At 44.3% G+C, this 18,507-nt stretch overlaps 1 protein-coding gene across 5 annotated transcripts; it reads left to right on the forward strand.

Annotated features, from left to right (window-relative positions):
* Positions 1–637: 637 nt before the first annotated feature.
* Positions 638–17,155, forward strand: LOC132469135 (thiamine transporter 2-like). 5 transcript variants are annotated; one of them, XM_060067045.1, is made up of 7 exons: positions 5,170–5,794; positions 8,314–9,091; positions 12,967–13,159; positions 13,637–13,778; positions 14,167–14,320; positions 16,807–16,853; positions 17,080–17,155. In XM_060067045.1, the coding sequence occupies exons 1-5, from the start codon at positions 5,603–5,605 to the stop codon at positions 14,215–14,217; spliced, it is 1,356 nt and encodes a 451-aa protein (XP_059923028.1). In that variant the 5' UTR covers positions 5,170–5,602; the 3' UTR covers positions 14,218–14,320; positions 16,807–16,853; positions 17,080–17,155. The 5 variants fall into 5 exon arrangements, with proteins under 5 accessions (XP_059923029.1, XP_059923028.1, XP_059923025.1 ...); XM_060067046.1 differs by lacking the exon at positions 5,170–5,794 and adding an exon at positions 638–934 and having other exon boundaries at positions 13,637–14,320; XM_060067042.1 differs by having other exon boundaries at positions 13,637–14,320.
* The last annotated feature ends 1,352 nt before the right edge of the window (positions 17,156–18,507 follow it).

Genomic DNA, 18,507 nt, shown 5'->3' on the forward strand with positions numbered 1-18,507 from the left:
TTGCTGTGAATGAAGAGCGCCATCTGGTGGTACAGACAATACAAGATAAAGGTGCGCTGCATTAATGACGATGACGAAAAGATATGTATGTGTCATTCTTGAAAAAAAGGGTTAGGGTTAGCATACAGATTTGTACTTCCTATACATGTTATATATAATACATTTATTAAGCCTTCATGTATTGTATTTTATTTGTTCAAAGATGAATATTTGTTTAGGCGTGCGTGCAGGCGTGTGCGTGTGTGCATGTGCTTTTGCGCACGTGTGTGCGCTGGGTGTTTGAAAGAAAATGTTGTTCCTTGACAACAGCTGCTTTTTTGCTGTAAAATTCAAGGCACCACGTGCACAGCAACAACATGTGTGCTATGATGCTCGTTTGAAAAACAAAGCTGAGCCCTCCCTTAAAGGAGGTTAGAGAAGATGGAGGGGGACAAAAACCTGTTTAACTCCCCATGGCTTATCAGCAATGCACACTGGGGGTAGTGTTTCTGCTGCAACGGCCCATGAACAAAAACAAAATGCCATATCTGAACCTCATAAAACAACCCCTTATATCACATACCACCGATCGTTCCCACAGTGTGTTTCAAAGTTGGACCCCCCGATTGCAGCTCACGCTTTTGATTGGGCAGTTTTGGGAATAGGTGGTGGATGGAAGTGGGGGTTGTATAGAAGGAAATTAAGAAAAAAGATTGTGTTTGTGGGGAGCGAACAGCTAGGTCTTGGTGGGTCTATGGAGCAATAGGGAATTGCCACCCCAGTGCACTTTGAACACCATAACAGTCCAGCGCAACTTGCCAATGGCAATTCTTTCATTTGAAAACGTTTTTACAGCCCACCGTGAGCTGGTGTACTGAACAGTAAGGAGTTCAGAATGAGTGGATGAAGCTGACCCCAAGCATAACGGATGAGGACAGGACCTCTGCTGCTCTGCGTGAGTGTGAGAGTGTGTGTGTGTGTGTGTGTGTGTGTGTGTGTGTGTGTGTGTGTGTGTGTGTGTGTGTGTGTGTGTGTGTGTGTGTGTGTGTGTAAATATATAGGTGCGTGTGAATGGTAGTGTGTGTTTCTTTGTGTTTGTGTGTTTTTGTGTGTTTTTTGTGTGTGTATATGTATGTGTGTGTGTGTGTGTGTGTGTGTGTGTGTGTGTGTGTGTGTGTGTGTGTGTGTGTGTGTGTTTATGTGTTTGAGATTATTGGCAGAGGGTAGCAGACCTTTGTAAGATACTTTTTTGTGCAAGAACTGAAAAACCCATTATGATAAACAGGGGTTAGACGGGTAAGATAGTGGAAAAACTACCTATATCCAGTAGCCACTCTTCTAAAGGAGTATTTAAATAAACTAATAGATGATCGCTTCAGTGTACACACAACCCCCGCACCACCACTTCTACCACCACTGAAACCTCCGTAACCTTCAAAAAATAGGCGTTGAGTTATGGAATTGAAGCACCATTATCAGGCTGGAGTTGGAACCTTGCTAAACCTATATTCTCTCAGTGTCTGAAATATAAACAGTAATAGATGGTTACGGTGACGCACGCCGTCAACAGTTAGACTGCAAGGCCAGGTGTCACTCAGGTCTGGCTTTGGGAATGTATCTGAGAGGCTGGAGTAACCCTACTTTTACCTTGGCTAACTGGCAGAGATAATTGAAAAAGTCGATTTACGTGACAACCCTGCTGTGCACATGAAGTTCTTCTGGGCTTTAGTGCAAAAATTGACATGATGTGAACGAAGGACAAACCTGCGCTAAGTTTTTAGAGCAAACTTATTCAAACACGAAGTTCAGCAGGCACAAAGCATTCACCCCACACGTCAAGTAGCAGGCTGAGAAGCTTAATTAATGATTGAAAGGATACATTAGCAGTACTTTGTGTCATTTTTGGAATAGATAGAGAAATGTGTCTGGAAATAATCAGTTGTATAGCCTTACCTTACCTTCACTAAAAAATGTAGCTTGAGAAGTATTGTAATTTGGAGAGGATCCTAAGGACAAGCAATTATCTTTTAATTTTGTTTAAATTTAGTTTAACGATGAAAAATTTAAAATGAGTTCAATCAAAAGCTTGCAAACCCAATTCTCTTGCTATCTATTTATTCTGAAATAAGTCTTAAGGTGCTTTCACACCAAGCAAACTTATGGCGCACAAAAAGTCACCAAACGACACAAAATGTATTCTACTCACGCGAGTGCTGCAAAATGTGCGTGATTCTACGTGAACTTGACTCATTGGCTTGTTGTCTCGAAATTAAATATTTGAACTTGGGCGCAAGATTAGTGTGAAGCTGTTTAATTAAAGATTTGCGATTCTCTCAGCGTCACTCACGCCCTGAAGTCCTGTTTGAATTAAAAAACCTACTGCTCCTTGAGAAGATAATAATAATAATAATAATAATACATTTAATTTAGAGGCGCCTTTCAAAACACCCAAGGTCACCTTACAGAGCATATAGTCATCATACCATTTTTTAAAAAACAAGACATTGTGGAAAAAGATAAATAAATAAATAAACATAAGCAATAAGAAATAAATAAAACAAAAACAAGACAAAACAAAACAAAAAAACAATCAAAACAGTGATCAGTTAGACGTTGTGTGCGAGTTTGAACAGGTGAGTTTTGAGTTGTGACTTGAAGGTTGTAATGGTGTCTGACTGTTTTATGTGTGGGGGGAGGGAGTTCCAGAGCCTGGGTGCTGAACAGCTGAATGACCGGGCACCCATTGAAGTGAGTCGTGATGTGGGGATACATAGTAGTCCAGCAGAGGTTGAGCGGAGGGAGCGGGAGGGAGTGTATTCTTGGAGGAGGTCGCAGAGATAACTGGGGGCTAGGTTGTGGAGAGCTTTGTAGGTGAGGAGTAGGGTTTTGTATTGGATGCGGTAGTGTACTGGGAGCCAGTGAAGTTGAATGAGGACAGGTGTGATGTGGTCAGATGATTTGGTGCGGGTGATGATCCGGGCGGCTGAGTTCTGAATGATCTGCAGTCTGTTGATGAGTTTGGTGGGGAGTCCGGTGAGGAGGGTGTTGCAGTAGTCTATGCGTGATGTGACAAATAAGTGAACTAGGATTTCAGTGCTGGATTGGGTCAGTGATGGGCGGAGTCTGGCGATGTTGCGGAGGTGGAAGAATGCAGTCCGGGTGATGTTGTGAATATGGGGTGCGAATGAGAGGGTGTTGTCCAGGATGACGCCGAGGCTCTTGACTTTGGAGGAGAAGGGTACTGGGAATCCATCGATAATTATGAGTGGAGCTGGGGTGTGTTGTGATTTAGTGAGGGTGGATTTGGATCCGATGAGCAGGGCCTCGGTCTTGTTTCCATTGAGTTTCAGGAAGTTCCTGCTCAACCAGCTCCGGATCTCTTCCAGGCACGTGATGAGGGAAGTGGGGGGGATGGCAGCGGTGGGTTTGGTGGAGATGTAGACCTGTGTGTCGTCAGCGTAGCAGTGAAAATGGACCCCATGGTGACGGAGGAGTGTGCCCAGCGGGAGGAGGTAAGTGGTGAAGAGGAGTGGACCCAAGACTGACCCCTGGGGGACACCCAGTGAGACACCTGAACACCCTGATGGTAACATCCCCTGAGTCCCGTGACCCTCTGAATGGTGTTAAGGTGCGTTCCCACCAAAAATTAAGGTGCGGCGCAAGTCTCTTACAAAAACATTCAAATATTTGAACTTTCCCATGAATGTCACTTGATTCTTTGTTGTGACAGCCTATCACGGTTCACCCCCTCCCTGAAGTCCAGATTGAGCGGCAACATGGAGGATAAAGTGGTTGTTGCCGTATGCTGGAGTTTACCTGAGGGAAGCCCCTTGTCCCTTGTGCAAATAAACGCTTGCATTTTGCATGGTCAAAACTAATGCGAGTAACAGAAATTTCAAATTTGCTTCACTATTGATGTGAACAAGGCTCAAAACTGGTAAAAGAGGAAAGGAAAGCAGTCAAGGAACCCCAGATGTATAATTTCAAAATGTTGAGGGGACATGTCCCACCTCTCCCTCTCTTAAATTGCCCTGAAGCGCGTGCAAATGGGCAAAAATATAGGCTACAAATACAGAGGAAAGCTAGCAAGATATAAGAAATTAGCTTTAAATGATATAACGTGTGACTAGAGGATAAGAACATAATTTGTGGGACAGCAATTGGGTAATGGCTTCTTAAGTACTTTTACGTAGTTCAGCCTCCCATCTAACTGTGATGAACTCATTGTGTCTGTTCTTTCAAATTATTCTGTGTGTGTGTGTGTGTGTGTGTGTGCGTGTGCGTGTGCGTGTGCGTGTGCGTGTGCGTGTGCGCGTGTGCGTGTGCGTGTGCGTGTGCGTGCGTGTGTGTGTGTGTGTGTGTGTGTGAGAACTATACACTAGCACACAATTATGCTGGATATTTTCATGCGCACACATCAGTCATTCTCTGGGGAACTCCTGTGATATCCTCAAAATAAGAATTAGCATTACCATCAGCATTAGCTGCGATACAATTGAATAAACTCCAAAGAGACACACCTTTTTAAGGTGATTGACACAGAGTGAGATGAAAGTACATACGGTACAACGGCATGGTATAGAATATAATAAATGTATCCCTGGGTTGACACTGAATATTTAGGAATAGCCTGCTTCCTCTCTATTCTTTTCATTCAAACACCAATCTTCGGGGGATTAGTTCGTGAGCAACGCAGCATCGCACTTGCAAAAAGTTCAAACAACTCATGTGCATGAATATGCAAACATTTACATGTGCTAAGATAACAATGCACTCACACAGACGCACACTTATATGGGCTAATAGGTTGTGCTCATGTGCACAGGCAAGATCAGAAAATACACAAACTTGCACACACACCTGCGCTCACGCACAGACACACACACACCAACGTCTTCCTTCAACATGAGTCACAGCCCTCCCTTTGATATAAATCGAATGGAGGACGTTTTTCATCTTAATATATACATATAGTCTTTGTATATAGAGAAAGAGGGGCAGACGATATTTATCACAACCTCCCCAGGTCCCCAGGGGCCAGTCTGCCTCATATTTCATCCTAATGCATTTTCCCCTCACAGCCTCAACGGTCTCACATAGTTTGGCGTCTCGCAGCGTACAGCCGGGGAAACATCAGAGGGGGGGAGAGAGCAACGGCACAATGGCAAAGCGCAGGTGACTCCCCATTCCCTGCCTGTATCACCTTGACCTTATCTGAGGGCCCCATATCTCAATAGATTAAACTGCCCGAGTTAGACTCTCGACTGGCGCTGAACGCCCCGTCCCAGCGGAGCACCAAGAGCACACCGCAGGCGAGAGGGGGAGAGCCAGAGAGAGTGAGAGAGAGAGAGAGAGAGAGAGAGAGAGAGAGAGAGAGAGAGAGAGAGAGAGAGAGAGAGAGAGAGAGAGAGAGAGAGAGAGAGAGAGAGAGAGAGAGAGAGAGAGAGAGAGAGAGAGAGAGAGAGAGAGAGAGAGAGAGAGAGAGAGAGAGAGAGAGAGAGAGAGAGAGAGAGACAGAGAGGAGAGAGAGAGAGAGAGAGAGAGAGAGAGAGAGAGAGAGAGAGAGAGAGAGACAGAGAGAGAGAGAGAGAGAGAGAGAGAGAGAGAGAGAGAAAGAGACACAATGGGGTTCTTCTGGTGGTGGAAGTGCCGTGATGGACCTCGTACCGGGAACCCCCGTGGGCCCCATGGCGCAGGCTGGGCGGGCCCCACCACGCTGCTCTGTGTCTACGGATTCTGCTCCATGATGAGACCCATCGAGCCCTTCATGACGGAGTTCCTCTCGGGGCCCGACAAGAACTTCACCACCGGTCAGGTGTGTTATAGTGAAGCTTTACTGAGCACAGGGGGAGTCTCTCAAGGCAGACAGGTGGCTTGGACAATTTTGCAATGCTTCACCCTTACAGGTAGGTACATTTGGTAGCCACATTTTGAGTCATGGATTTCGAGGTTCGCTTACTCAGAATGCCTGCAGTACAGTCGTGTAGGCCGGAGTGTTTAAAAATAATGGTGCAAGCCACACGTCTGTATTGGAGACTTGGGAATAGCTAGCCTAGTAGTCAGTTGTGCTATATTGTGAACCATTTTACTGAGCATTGGCGATCGAACCAATTATCAACTGATTTTTTTTTGTTTTCAGTAGGTGTTGAACCATGCACAAAAGGATTGGATCGTTTTGGGCATCGAGGAAAATCGTTGTATATATGCATTATTTTGGCAAAGGGCATAGATATTTAAAACATCACAGAGTAGGTTTAGAATTTGGTGCAATATTGTGGTTATCTTTCAGTATCAATACGGTTTTTCCAATCAAGGTCTATTGGGCAGCCTTAGTTTAAAGTAGTATTGGGCTTTTATCTGTAAAAGTTTGTTGAGTGACAAATTATTTACCGCCGTCAGGAAAGAACATTGCTCTTTATATAGTATATCCTTCTTCCGGAATAAAACTTTAATGAGTTGTACTTGTGAAAAGTATATCAAAAGAATTGAACACTCCTTTTAAATGCGTTTGAATCAGGGCATAATGAAATTCTCTATTTCCCCAGACCCTCTGGGAGGATATGTTATGCGTAACCATTATAATTTTTAATGTGTGTGTACTGTATTTACCCAAGAAGTATTTTTATTTTATTTAAAGGCTATGACATAAAAGTATCTGATACAAACAAAGTCATGTGCAAAAATGCGCTTCCTAATTTGTGTGTACCCATTTCAACCCTTGGTAGCTCGTGGAAGTATGCAAAATATTAACAAACAACTACTTATTTTTTAAAACAAAAAAACATTTGTTAATTATTATACCATATATTGACATCCATTGGATATCAGTGCAGAAGATATCATCCCAAACCCAACAACAAGTTTATTTGTTATAAAGATCCTCAAAGCAAATGACAAAGAAATGAGCCGTATGACTGAATCCCAGAGGGAAACGCTCTCAGCCCCTATCGGGAGAAACGTTTCCCCCCGTGCGGATGGTAACAAACCTCCCATTGGCGGGCCTCTTGAATGGGCCCACGTCTATTCATGTCTGTGTTTGTGCCTGTGACGGGGTGCACAGGCACAGAAATGGCCTTCATCCGCCACAGGCTTCCTTTAAAACTCTGCTACTGTGATGTATTCTACGAAGGCCACCGCATGCACTCAGAGACGGATGTAAGACACTGTATAGTGACAGGCACCGCGGCATCCTTCATCGTTCATACTTCATACTCAAAAGTTATTAACTTTTCATTTCCCACTAGTTATTTGAATAGGCCTCTGTATTAATTATCCATTCACCTAGAGATATACCTTCCTCTCTCTAATTGGGATTTCATGTTTGTTAGCATTTGCATGGCAACTGTATCCTCAAAGAGGGATACTGAGGCAATGCCTCTCTCCTGATCTCTTTAGTGTGTAGATTCCTTTAGTTGTCTTGCGTCCTTGAAGACAATTTCACTCCCCCCAATATTGTGCTGCTAATTAACTTGGGTTCTGCTGCCATGGCTGGCTTCAGCTCTCAACTCTCACTCCCCTCACCTTTATTTTATTTTGTTGTTACTGCCAATGTTATTAAAGATACGCTTTAGAATTATGAACACCCATTTTCTCCCATAAAATGCTTGGTTAATGCTCCTTGTGTGTCTTCTCAAGATCATCCTCCATTAGATTAAATACTTTGCTGTCAATAAGTGTCCTGCCAGATTCAGAACTGATTCTGGTATGACTGAATCAGGCTTTATTGTGTCATCCCTGACTATTTTTGTATTTTAATGTATGACACAAAGTGGTGTTCATATTTAACATCAAAATGGTCAAATAAAATCAATCAATCAATCAATGAGGGAGAATGAGAAAACGACACAAGTAATAACCATTCTCCTATGGCTATACCCTGCGCTCTTCCCGGTCTCCCACCAATAGGTGGTGCAGCGCTATGACTCCTCATGTAGCTGATCCCATTTTAATTGGCTCCCCTGATTGTTCTCATCCTTACTAATGAGCCTTACGGAAAAAGGAGTGGCCTGCTAAATGCCTCAATGTGAAGGCTTAGTTATGGCTCCACGTTGACGCAACGCAAGGGGGTTTAGGGACCCATTACGTCCTCGCGGACACTCCTTGCGTCCACCTCAAGGGCCTGACGTGCACCTATTAAATATTGTAACCTTGCATCGAGGCAACGCAGCAGTAAGGGCTGTGAATGGTCCGCTAAAAAAAATCGACCCAGAACTAAAACAGGTTCACGACTGCGTCGAAGCGATTGCGTGTTCATTGCGCTGTGGAACCATAACGAAGACTTTAGTCAAGCCAGCAGTGAGTAACCAAAGTCCCCCCTTTCATCTGGCCTTGCAGCTAACGCGCCAGGTGTACCCTGTGTTGACCTACTCCAACATCCTCCTCCTGGTCCCAGTCCTCCTGGTGACCGACTGGCTGCGCTACAAGCCCGTCATCGTCCTCCAGGCGCTCTGCAACCTGCTGTCCTTCCTGCTCCTCCTGCTGGGCCCGCGTGGGGACACCGCCTGGGCCCGCGGGGCCCTCTTCGTTTCCAGCCTGGGCTCGGTGGCCGACGTGGCCTACATCTCCTACATCTACAGCCTGGTGCCGCCGCAACGCTACCAGAGAGTCACGGGCTACGTGCGCGGCGCCTTGCTGCTGGGCTACGCGGCGGGCGCCACGCTGGGCCAGCTGCTGGTGTCCGTGTTCGCCGTGGCGCTGCGCCGCCTGTTCGCCGTGTCCGTGGCGTCGCTGGCCGCCGCCCTGGCCGTGGCGCTCTTCCTGCCCATGCCCAAGAGGAGTCTGCGCGAGAGGGAGATGCGGGGGGGCTCCGGTGCAGATGCAGTTGCGGACGCGGAGGAAGACCCCGGCTGCTCCGTCGGACCCTGCAGGCAGGCGTGGGCGCGGTCACGGCGTGCGGTCCGCTGCGCAGGCAGGGCGTGGCAGAGGCTGGCGGCGGACTGCGTGGCGTGTTACTCCTCGGTGGCGGTGGCCTTCTTCTGTGTTTGGTTCGCAGCTGGGAGGTGTGGCTTCTACCAGGTGGCAAGCTACGTGCAGTTGCTGTGGCTGGATCAGCAGCCGCAGCACAACTTCACGGCCTACAACGGAGCGGTGGACGCCCTAGCAACCCTGTCGGGTGAGTCCCCGGAGCTGACACCGTCCGGACAGTTATTACGTCCACAGTGACAGGAGATGTTTTTAGCTAAATTTCTGTTGGAGCTTCTGAAATACAATGGAATAGAAAAAGGGTCATTGCAAGGAAACTAAGGGCATCACTTTTGGCAATGGTAACTTGTTTTTTGTGTTTTATTATTTATTGCTATTATTTATGAGATTTTATAGACTTAACAGTGTTGTTCCCTTCATTCAAATTCAGCTGCTTCCCCGCGCAAACTATCCAACATAAATGAGAAAACCCACCTCTAGGATTTTGATTATGTACTCATAAACTGGAATGTAAAACTCAAAACCGCAATCCATCCAAGCATTACCTTAAAATATGTAAAATAATAAAAAATAAATGGATACTGTGTATTGCACAATTAGCTTGTTACACAGGCACCTGCACAGCTCTAGACAATAACAGCAATATTAATTTGAGCATTTAATTGCCTGCTCTTGGCCCCCAGATGGCTTAACCAGCTGCTGCCATCTACCATCCTGTGCACTTTTTTTTATTGATTATGGAGCGGATACATTCCCTGTATTCCCCAGAAACTGCAGGCAATTACCGGGTGTAAATCATACCCAGCTGTATGTCTTTCATCTGGGAACGCCGATTCCCTCCACCAGTGAGACCACCCCCACCCCCCACCCCCCCAGAGTACCTTCATTGTCCTCCCTATTCCATGCTCACAACACCCCACTCGGTAAAGATGTGCTCCTGGGAAAGACAACTAGACCGACATTCATTATGGATTACCACATTGAAATCCAGAATATATACGGATGAGGCACGGGTTTATCCTGGGATTTAATGTATGTTCTTCCGTTGTGTATTTGAGATATAAATACATTCAATGTTCTGCATATTCCATTCCCTTGTTAGCGTTACGATAACCCAAATGATGCACTGGTGAGAACTGGAGATCGAAGAAGTTTGTTTTATGGGGGGACATTCGGCACAGGAGAAAGGAACACGGCGACCCATTTAGTAGAGCGGTTTCTGAGTATGTCCTTGTTGCCACTCAAAACATCTCTCCAAAGAGACGCTAATGGCTTTGGAAACCCTTTCTGTTTAAGGGCTTTTTGCCATTGTCTGCTATCTTGAAGGAGGAAAGCACACACACATACACACACACACACACACACACACACACACACATGTTTGCACACACACACGCGCACCCAGCGGATACTCAAAATCAGTCGAAGGCCTTTGTTTTATTCAGGCCAAAAAATCCTAATAAATGTGGTTCCATTAGGATTGTAGCATCTAGAGAGCATCTAAAATAAAAAGGGCTATCGATTCAGACCAGCACAGTTGGACCTTGTGGATTGTCAATAACCCTTGAGCTTCGTGGGCAGGCGTAAGAATGGTTAACAGGTATCAGAGATGGCCCCCGCTTTACCAGTCAGAGGTTGCCCACCCCAACTAAATCTGGCTGGTAAAAGGATTGGAACACTGCAAATCAAAATGGAACATATTTTAATTTTTGACACATTGTTTTATTGTTTGTATCTTTACTGTCCTATAGTTTGTGGACAGATTATCGGACACGACAGTTGGCCTTTGTTTCATTGATTTTGTGGTAGGCCTATACATTCTCTGCAGAACCGTTCTACAAATGTAATAGTTAATCTGAGCCACCCTATGTGTGTCTAACACGAGACTGGAGCCAGCAGGGCCGGATTAACAATTTTCTGTGCCCTGGGCAACAAGGCTCAAGGCCCCCCCCCCCCCCCCCCCCCGCCGCCGCCAAACAATCGTAAAGTCGCTATCATCAGAACTTGGTGTTGATTACTTCACTACTATATATCCTGATTATTTTATTTAAACAAATGGACCTTACAACACACACACACACACACACACACACACACCCACTCACTCTCTCCCTCTCACAAACACCTCCCCAAACCCTCTCGTAATCTGTCCTTGTCCCCGTATAATTCTTTATGTTTTGGTATATGTTACATGTCTGTCGCACGTATCTGGGTTTTGTCGTGTTTTGTGGTGTCTGTAGATGTATGTTTGCACTTTGAAAAAAAAATAAAAAAAACGTTGTCAAGGGCCTTGATGTCACGGGCCCTGGGCAAGTGCCCAGTTGCCCTAATGGTTAATCCTGCCTTGGGAGCCAGGGTGAAAGTTGAAAGGTGCTTGGGATGGTGATGTTGCTCAGAAGAAAATAGACTTGGTGAACCCATTAAAGTGCTACCAGATAAACTAGGTTTATGTCAGGGGACCCTTGTCCTGTTGAACGCCGGCGTTGATTCCTCAATTATGCTCGTTGCTTATTCAATTTTTTTGTCAGAAGAATGTCATTGTTCCTCATAGATTTATACATCCTCGTTCTTTATGTGGTTAAAGGAGAACGAGACAGGAGGAATCTGTGAATAATTACTTTATTTGAACATTGATCGTTGTAAACTAATTTCCTTCCCCAGCTCACGGTCTCACAGGTGCTCTGTATCAATACTCATTCAATCTGAGCAGAGGCGCTTTAAATGTGCTGAGCATTTTCGCCACCTAGTGGTGAGAATAGAGCTTCAAATTCCAACAACATGATATAGGGGACCAAACCTCTGTGCTATTAATGGTTTGTTTCGAGCATAACCAGATCAAGTGCAGACGTCATCTTTAATAAAGAGTTCAAACATCAAGCTTAATAAATTAATAAATTACTTTAAAAGGTGAAGTGAATGTCTAACTTTCCGATCCAGCGGTGAATGGGTCATATTTTCACAACGATTGTTTCACCCCTGTTTATTTTATCATTATTAGGTATTCACAGAGTATCGGTGGATACCTATTATATTTGTAGTGGATATTATTATATTTTTAGTTTGATGGCCCATATCTCAACCGCTGACTATTTAAAAGCTTGCCAATTTCACATTTATTTCTCCCTGTAACTTAGATCTCATAAAGTTTGGGACTGATCGCCCATTGGGAGCGCTATCATTTTCAGACACATTCAAACACTCAGCCCTGCCGTTCCCAGGGCCAAAATTCAGGAACTCGGTAACCAGGCCTTAATTGCGCGTGCTGACCATTTTTGCCTCTTTGACACACAATGTCCGCAAGGATAGATTTTGCTGCACATTGATATTTTGGGAAATATATCGAAAATTGTCCACAGTCTCAAATGGCCCATGATTTCTCTGCTCTATGGACATGTCTAAATAAATTCGGTAATTTGGCAAAGTAACATTTAGAAAAGAGGCCATTCCCCTTAAGAATGGTGCATATAGTTTTGGGTCAATATCTTAATAATTAATAATTAATCTCAATAACTTAATAATTGGAGTCACAGTGTAAATATAGCACTGTGACTAACACTGTTGCAATTATAAAGGGCATTTGTTCTTGAGCCTTGACACAGATTCACTCCGAATCTCTTAGGGAACCTTATCTCATTGCCCCCTACTGACTTGTTACTGAAAATTGTCGGAATAAGGGGGGTCACTGGGGTGTTTTCCGCTTTTACTTTAATAGTGCTGCTTTAAATTAATGAGATAAAATGTTTCTATAGTTTGAAGGGTTAAGTGTTAAACCTGCCCTTTGCTTACCACGGCCATAACTTGAGCTCAGCATTTGTTTTCCGCACCTCTGTTCCACAGACCAAATTGATTCATAGAGAACAACAATTATCTGGGTCACCTCTGTTTGATGGGCTAGATTTCTTACAATTTCCAAACGGTTTATACAAAAGTGTTGGCTGCGGTCGAAACAGTTGCATACAAAATTGGCTATATTGAAATTGCCTCCAATTGAAAAATGATAGGGAAGGCTTGTACACCTCAATTTAATTTTGAAGGCAAAAACATTTTGTTTTCCTTTCCCCAAAGGATCGGCTGCATCCCTCGCAGTAGGCCACATCTCTCTGGACTGGGCCCTGTGGGGAGAGGTCTTCCTCGGGGGTTTCACAGCCCTGATTTCAGGGGCTCTGTTACTGATGAACCTGACTGATAGCATCTGGGTCTCCTACGTCTGCTATGCCCTCTTCAAAGCGCTCTACATGCAACTCATAACCGTGTGCACGTAAGAATGAAGCCGTGGTGTGACGACAATTTAGTCCGTCTGACCAGCTGTCATGATCACCATTTTGTTCTCAGAAATTTTGTATTTTGTTATTCAACAATACAGCTATGCATTTTACTGTTTATTTTGAAGAATATACTTGTGTATCCATAATTGCAGTTAAAAGAAAATCCATTAGCCTTGGGAAACCATCCAGATATTCAAGTTTGCGTTTCGACAATTTATTTCAACATATTGGCAAACTGCAGCCAGAAAATTCAACTAAATAAATAAATGACAAGTTAGCTATTATCGCATGGTTGAATCCTAAGGAAGTAAAGCAAAAACCTAATCTCCTCTGCAGAGGGAAACATATATTTGTGGATATGAATCACGCCATCCAACAAATGGTTAGCCTCGCGAGGCTCTCCATTCTATATGTAGCAAAACAGAAGAAGGCTTTCTCCATCCTCTCTCTCTTTGGTCGTATACCTTTAGCTTCCAGATTGCCAAGTCTCTGAGGCTGGAACGCTACGCCTTGGTGTTTGGCCTGAACAGCTTCCTGGGGACTGTCCTCCAGACCGCCCTCACAGGTGTGGTGATCAACACCAGGTCTCTGAGGCTCACCCTCTCCTCTCAGGTAGCTACAGGACACACTCACATGCTGCAATCACACACACATATGTGCACGAGATAAGAAGCATGCACACACACACACACACAAACACACACACAAAAACACACACACAAACAAATGTACACACACATGCATTATCAAAGACATTTGAATCAGAGGTGTAGTTTAAAGGCTGCTCGCTTAGAGACATACACATAGATACACGCATGCATGCAAACATGTGCATACATACACACAAACTTAATCAGTGATTACAGAGAAGAGACATAGTTAATGTTGTCAATAGTGTAAATGCCACCACACTTCCCTATAGTGCGACATTGCAGATAGACTATGCATCATTGAAGGTAAAAAAATCGTCCTCTTTCACGCCAGTTCTTGATCTATGCAGCCTTCTTTGGAGTGCTGGCCCTGCTGTTCGTTGTTAGAGGTGTGTATGTAGTCCTCCACACAAAGCACAGCTCCCAGGAGAACCAGGCGGAGAGAGACAACCAATTACCAGAGGTCACACCTAGGCCATTCTGAACCGTGACTGCAGCAAAATGGTAAGTTGAAGTCTGATTACTTCAATCATTGTCCTTGGCATCCTTGTTACTGTTCATCATTCATGGACGTTTCCCTTTCAGGATTGCGTACATTGAATGGTACAGTTGAGCAAGATATCAGTGAAAGAAGAGAAACCGTGGATCTATGAGAGAAACGGGATTGACTGTTGCCGGTGCTACAAAGAGAGTACGGGGTGTAATATCTGTATATGGACACTAGAGTTCAGTGGCAGCATAACGTGGAATAAAATGGACTGCTCCAGGCTTGCTGTCGAGAACTGGCCTTTTTATTGGGAGACAACTTTCTAGTTTGACTGTTCTAGGGTTTATGATGGATGTTATTTTCAGCTATTTCAACATGTCAGTTTATACAGTAGTACAGTAGTGATGTAATGATAGATTAGTGGGTTTGTTTTGAATGTTTAAATACAAATACATTGATACATTTTATATGTTCAACACAAATGTAATATGGTACATTAAAACATAGAACTTGGTTTATTCGCCTTATGCTATACATTAAATCCATACTGAGTTGATTGATCTCCAATAACATTTTTGTACTTAATTTTTTTTGTACAAGCTTGCTGGAGGAACAGAAGTAAAAAATGTGTGGGTGTCTATCTGTGTGTGTGTGTGTGTGTGTGTGTGTGTGTGTGTGTGTGTGTGTGTGTGTGTGTGTGTGTGTGTGTGTGTGTGTGTGTGTGTGTGTGTGTGTTTGTGTGTGCTTCTGTGCACATATGTGTATACATTTGTGTGTGTGTGTGTGTGTGTGTGTGTGTGTGTGTGTGTGTGTGTGTGTGTGTGTGTGTGCTTGTGTGCACATATGTGTATGCATTTGTACTCGTGTGTGTGTGTGTGTGTGTGTGTGTGTGTGTGTGTGTGTGTGTGTGTGTGTGTGTGTGTGTGTGTGTGTGTGTATGTGTGACTACCTGATTTGTGGTGGCTAGGTATATCTTATTTATGCTTCTTTGATTAAGATGTGAATAATCTAAAAGTGAAGGTTTCCCTGGCTCTGGAGACACCTTGTTTGTTCTACGAATCCAAACATATGTTTAATACTTTGTGTAAAAACAGCCTAAAAAATAACACATCCAGTCAGACGGACAGAGACACTACCAGGCAATCAGAGAGAAAATATGTCGGACCGGCAGACAGATCATCAATTATCTCAGTTCACTAACCCTAAACGGGCTGTAAATCAGGGAAGCGCTTGTATAAAAATAGTGCAGGACACATGTGAATTGTCAGGTCTGACCCATATCAATCCTGATGACAATAATGAGCTGATCAGAATTCCGTAGAGAAAGCTTCAGAGTGGCAAAGGGGATTATGTGTGTGTTTGAATGTGCGCATGCATGTGGGCGCACTTGCATTTGTGTGTCAAAGTGTGTATATGGTAAGGCTGCATGTGTTACTTTGTCTCGGTCTACATGCATGTGGGGGCTGGCCTGCATGCGAGTGGGTAGGTACAGTTGTTTTTCTTATTATTATTGAATTGATGGATGTATACTCACAATGTTTTATTGTACGATGATTGCTAATGTTCAAAGAAAAACTATGTTCACCATAAGTTACTAACTTTTATTCTGGTAACTGGCTATATGTTTGCTTTCTGAATACATCAGGTCAAATGTCTCAAATGGAAACAAAGAATGGAAACAAGAACATGAACCACGACATGGGGGGAAAGGGATTGTTGGCGGCGAATGTCTCCCGCTTGAGCCCCGCTGAGGGACCACTGCCGGAGGCGGAGGTGCCTAAGCGCTGCCCGGCAACAATCCCTTTCTCCTCGCGGTTCAGTTTACTTCACATTGATGTGGACGTTGAAGAACCAGCAACGTCGGAGAACCCAACGCGGTCGTTTGAGATTCATAATATCGGCTCACACAGCTTTTGGCCGTGATAATATACATATATTATATGATATAAATATCTATGTAGGCTATATGATAATATTTAGATATAGAGCTCCAGGACTCCCGTGTGTTCTAGAATATTTACAGAACACGGCTAATGGCTGTGTGCGCCTCGCCATTGCGATACATCCACTGTAAACAGGTACCGTGGCTGCAAGCTGCTCAGGGCCACACCCCCACCCTCCTCCTTGACCCGCCTCGCTCCTCCTCATTTGCATTATAGCTACAGATGCAACTGGCTCAATGTGCAACTGGCTCGGAGTGGCTGTAACTCTGCACCACGGCTGAATTTCGGGAACGTCTTTGAATACTGTGTTAGTTGCCCACTAATACCTATATTAAAGAATACATAAAATAGCATGTCATGGGACCTTTAAAGGGACGTATTGTTATTTTCCCTCATGTTTATTCATTGCTAGTTATCTCATGGAAAGGTGCCTTTAAGTCTAGAATAATTATAATGTATTATTTCTATGAAAGGTTAGGTTATAAAATCATACTTGAACATGTTTTTGGAAGTGGTTAAAAAAAATCAATAAGTTAAATTAAAACTTTTTGCCCCTCTAGATGGTGCGTATCTCCCTGATTTTGCAGAGAAAAAATGAGGTGTTGAGGTGGGAAACAATAAGACTGGAGATAAGCTTCAGCCGGAGAAAAGCTCTCTGGATAACGGGATTGCTCATCTCACATCCAGAGAAAGAAATTTGATGTAAGAAAAAAGAGGTACAAAGAACAGATGTTTGTATTTTGTAACAATGTTTTGTAACCAATTTTATTAGAAGACTAGCTCAGCTAGCTTGTGTGTTAAACTCGATTTTTGTTTTTACATTGGTGGTAAAGACTGGACAGATCCCTCGACCTCCAGAAACAGGAAGTACAGATTCAGAGCCAGTATGACACCTCCATCTCCAGAAGGTCTGCTGATGGAACACCTCCTTGGAAGGTGGAGAGCCAGCAGGAACACCTCCTCCAGAAGAAGGAGTGACTGGAGAACCTCCTCCTCCAGAGCAAACAGGAGAAGCCGGTCCATGATGTTCCCTCTTTGGACAAGAATGTCGTCCTTGGGGAAAGTGGCCCTGCAGCTTCAACTGAGGCTGGCGGCGAACAGCAAACAGACTGGCCTTCAACAAAGAGGAGGATGTGATGGCTGAGGCCAGGAAGGCCTTCCAGATGGAGAAAAGAACTGTTCTGGCTGGAGAGGGAAGCCTTACACAAGCAGAGATCAGAACCTAGGTGCATGCAAAGATCACTGCAAGGAGTTTGAAGTGAGCATGCTGAGGAAGGCCTACTGGAAGGAGAAGAGGGGGGTGCAGGCCTACAACAAAGCCCACTTCATCGAGCCCACAACATGGCCCACACGTGGAACACCATCAACAGCCACCACACAAGTCCTGATGCAACTGCGGCCCCTTATGGCCACGGTGGTGAATTTGTTGTCTGAATGGAGATTGCAATTCGGAAACTGTGGCTCAAGTCAGAACCCCTACTGACCCGACTGGGTCAAGCACGGATCCGCACTGTGAATGACCCGCCACTGTGTGTGTGTTTATCAATCACAAACACACACACACACACACACACACACACACACACACACACACACACACACACACACACACACACACACACACACAGCTGATTGTATTTGGCAGCGTAATCTGTGTAGTACACTTACACTCTCTTGGTCTACCAGAACGATAATGGCTCTTACAGAACACCCTTAGTACCCCTGGACATCTAGCAGAGAGAGGGATCCTGAGCTACTTTTTACACTACACATCACTTTCAACAGTGCCTGGGTAGGGCCTGCATGATGGAGGGCTAAAAAGGGTAATGGATGAGAGCCGTGCTGATAACTGATGCTGTTTTCAGAAAAAAATAAACACTTCAGTTTCTTCTGCTGCACAGTGTGCTGGCTTTAGCAGGCGTCAAAACTTTAAATGTAAGTGTGTGTACGTGTGCCTGTGTGTATGTGTGTGTGCATGTATGTTTGTGCGTGGGGGATGTTTGTGTGCGTCACATAAATTACCTTTCAGTTTAGGTACGCAAACACGAGTAGGATATTACAATATTATACAAACAAGCCATAAAAAGGAGTTTAGCTTTCGATGAGACTCCAAAGTGACAGTTGATGATTCAAAGTATTAATCATGCTTCTCATAACGATGGTTCTAGTCACTCAGACCAGTGAAATTTACACATTTTCATAACTTTGTAGTAAAAATAATGGCTTCCAGCAGCCGTTTATACATACTTAGAAACACAGAC

This window comes from Gadus macrocephalus, chromosome 12 (genome assembly GCF_031168955.1).
Source record: "Gadus macrocephalus chromosome 12, ASM3116895v1".
NCBI lineage: Eukaryota > Metazoa > Chordata > Actinopteri > Gadiformes > Gadidae > Gadus > Gadus macrocephalus.

Coding starts and splice junctions, on each gene's coding strand:
- LOC132469135 (XM_060067042.1), top strand. CDS start 5,603: ATGGGGTTCTTCTGGTGGTGGAAGTGCCGTGATGGACCTCGTACCGGG. Junction 5,795..8,313: donor AGAACTTCACCACCGGTCAG/GTGTGTTATAGT, acceptor CTGGCCTTGCAG/CTAACGCGCCAGGTGTACCC. Junction 9,092..12,966: donor CGCCCTAGCAACCCTGTCGG/GTGAGTCCCCGG, acceptor CTTTCCCCAAAG/GATCGGCTGCATCCCTCGCA.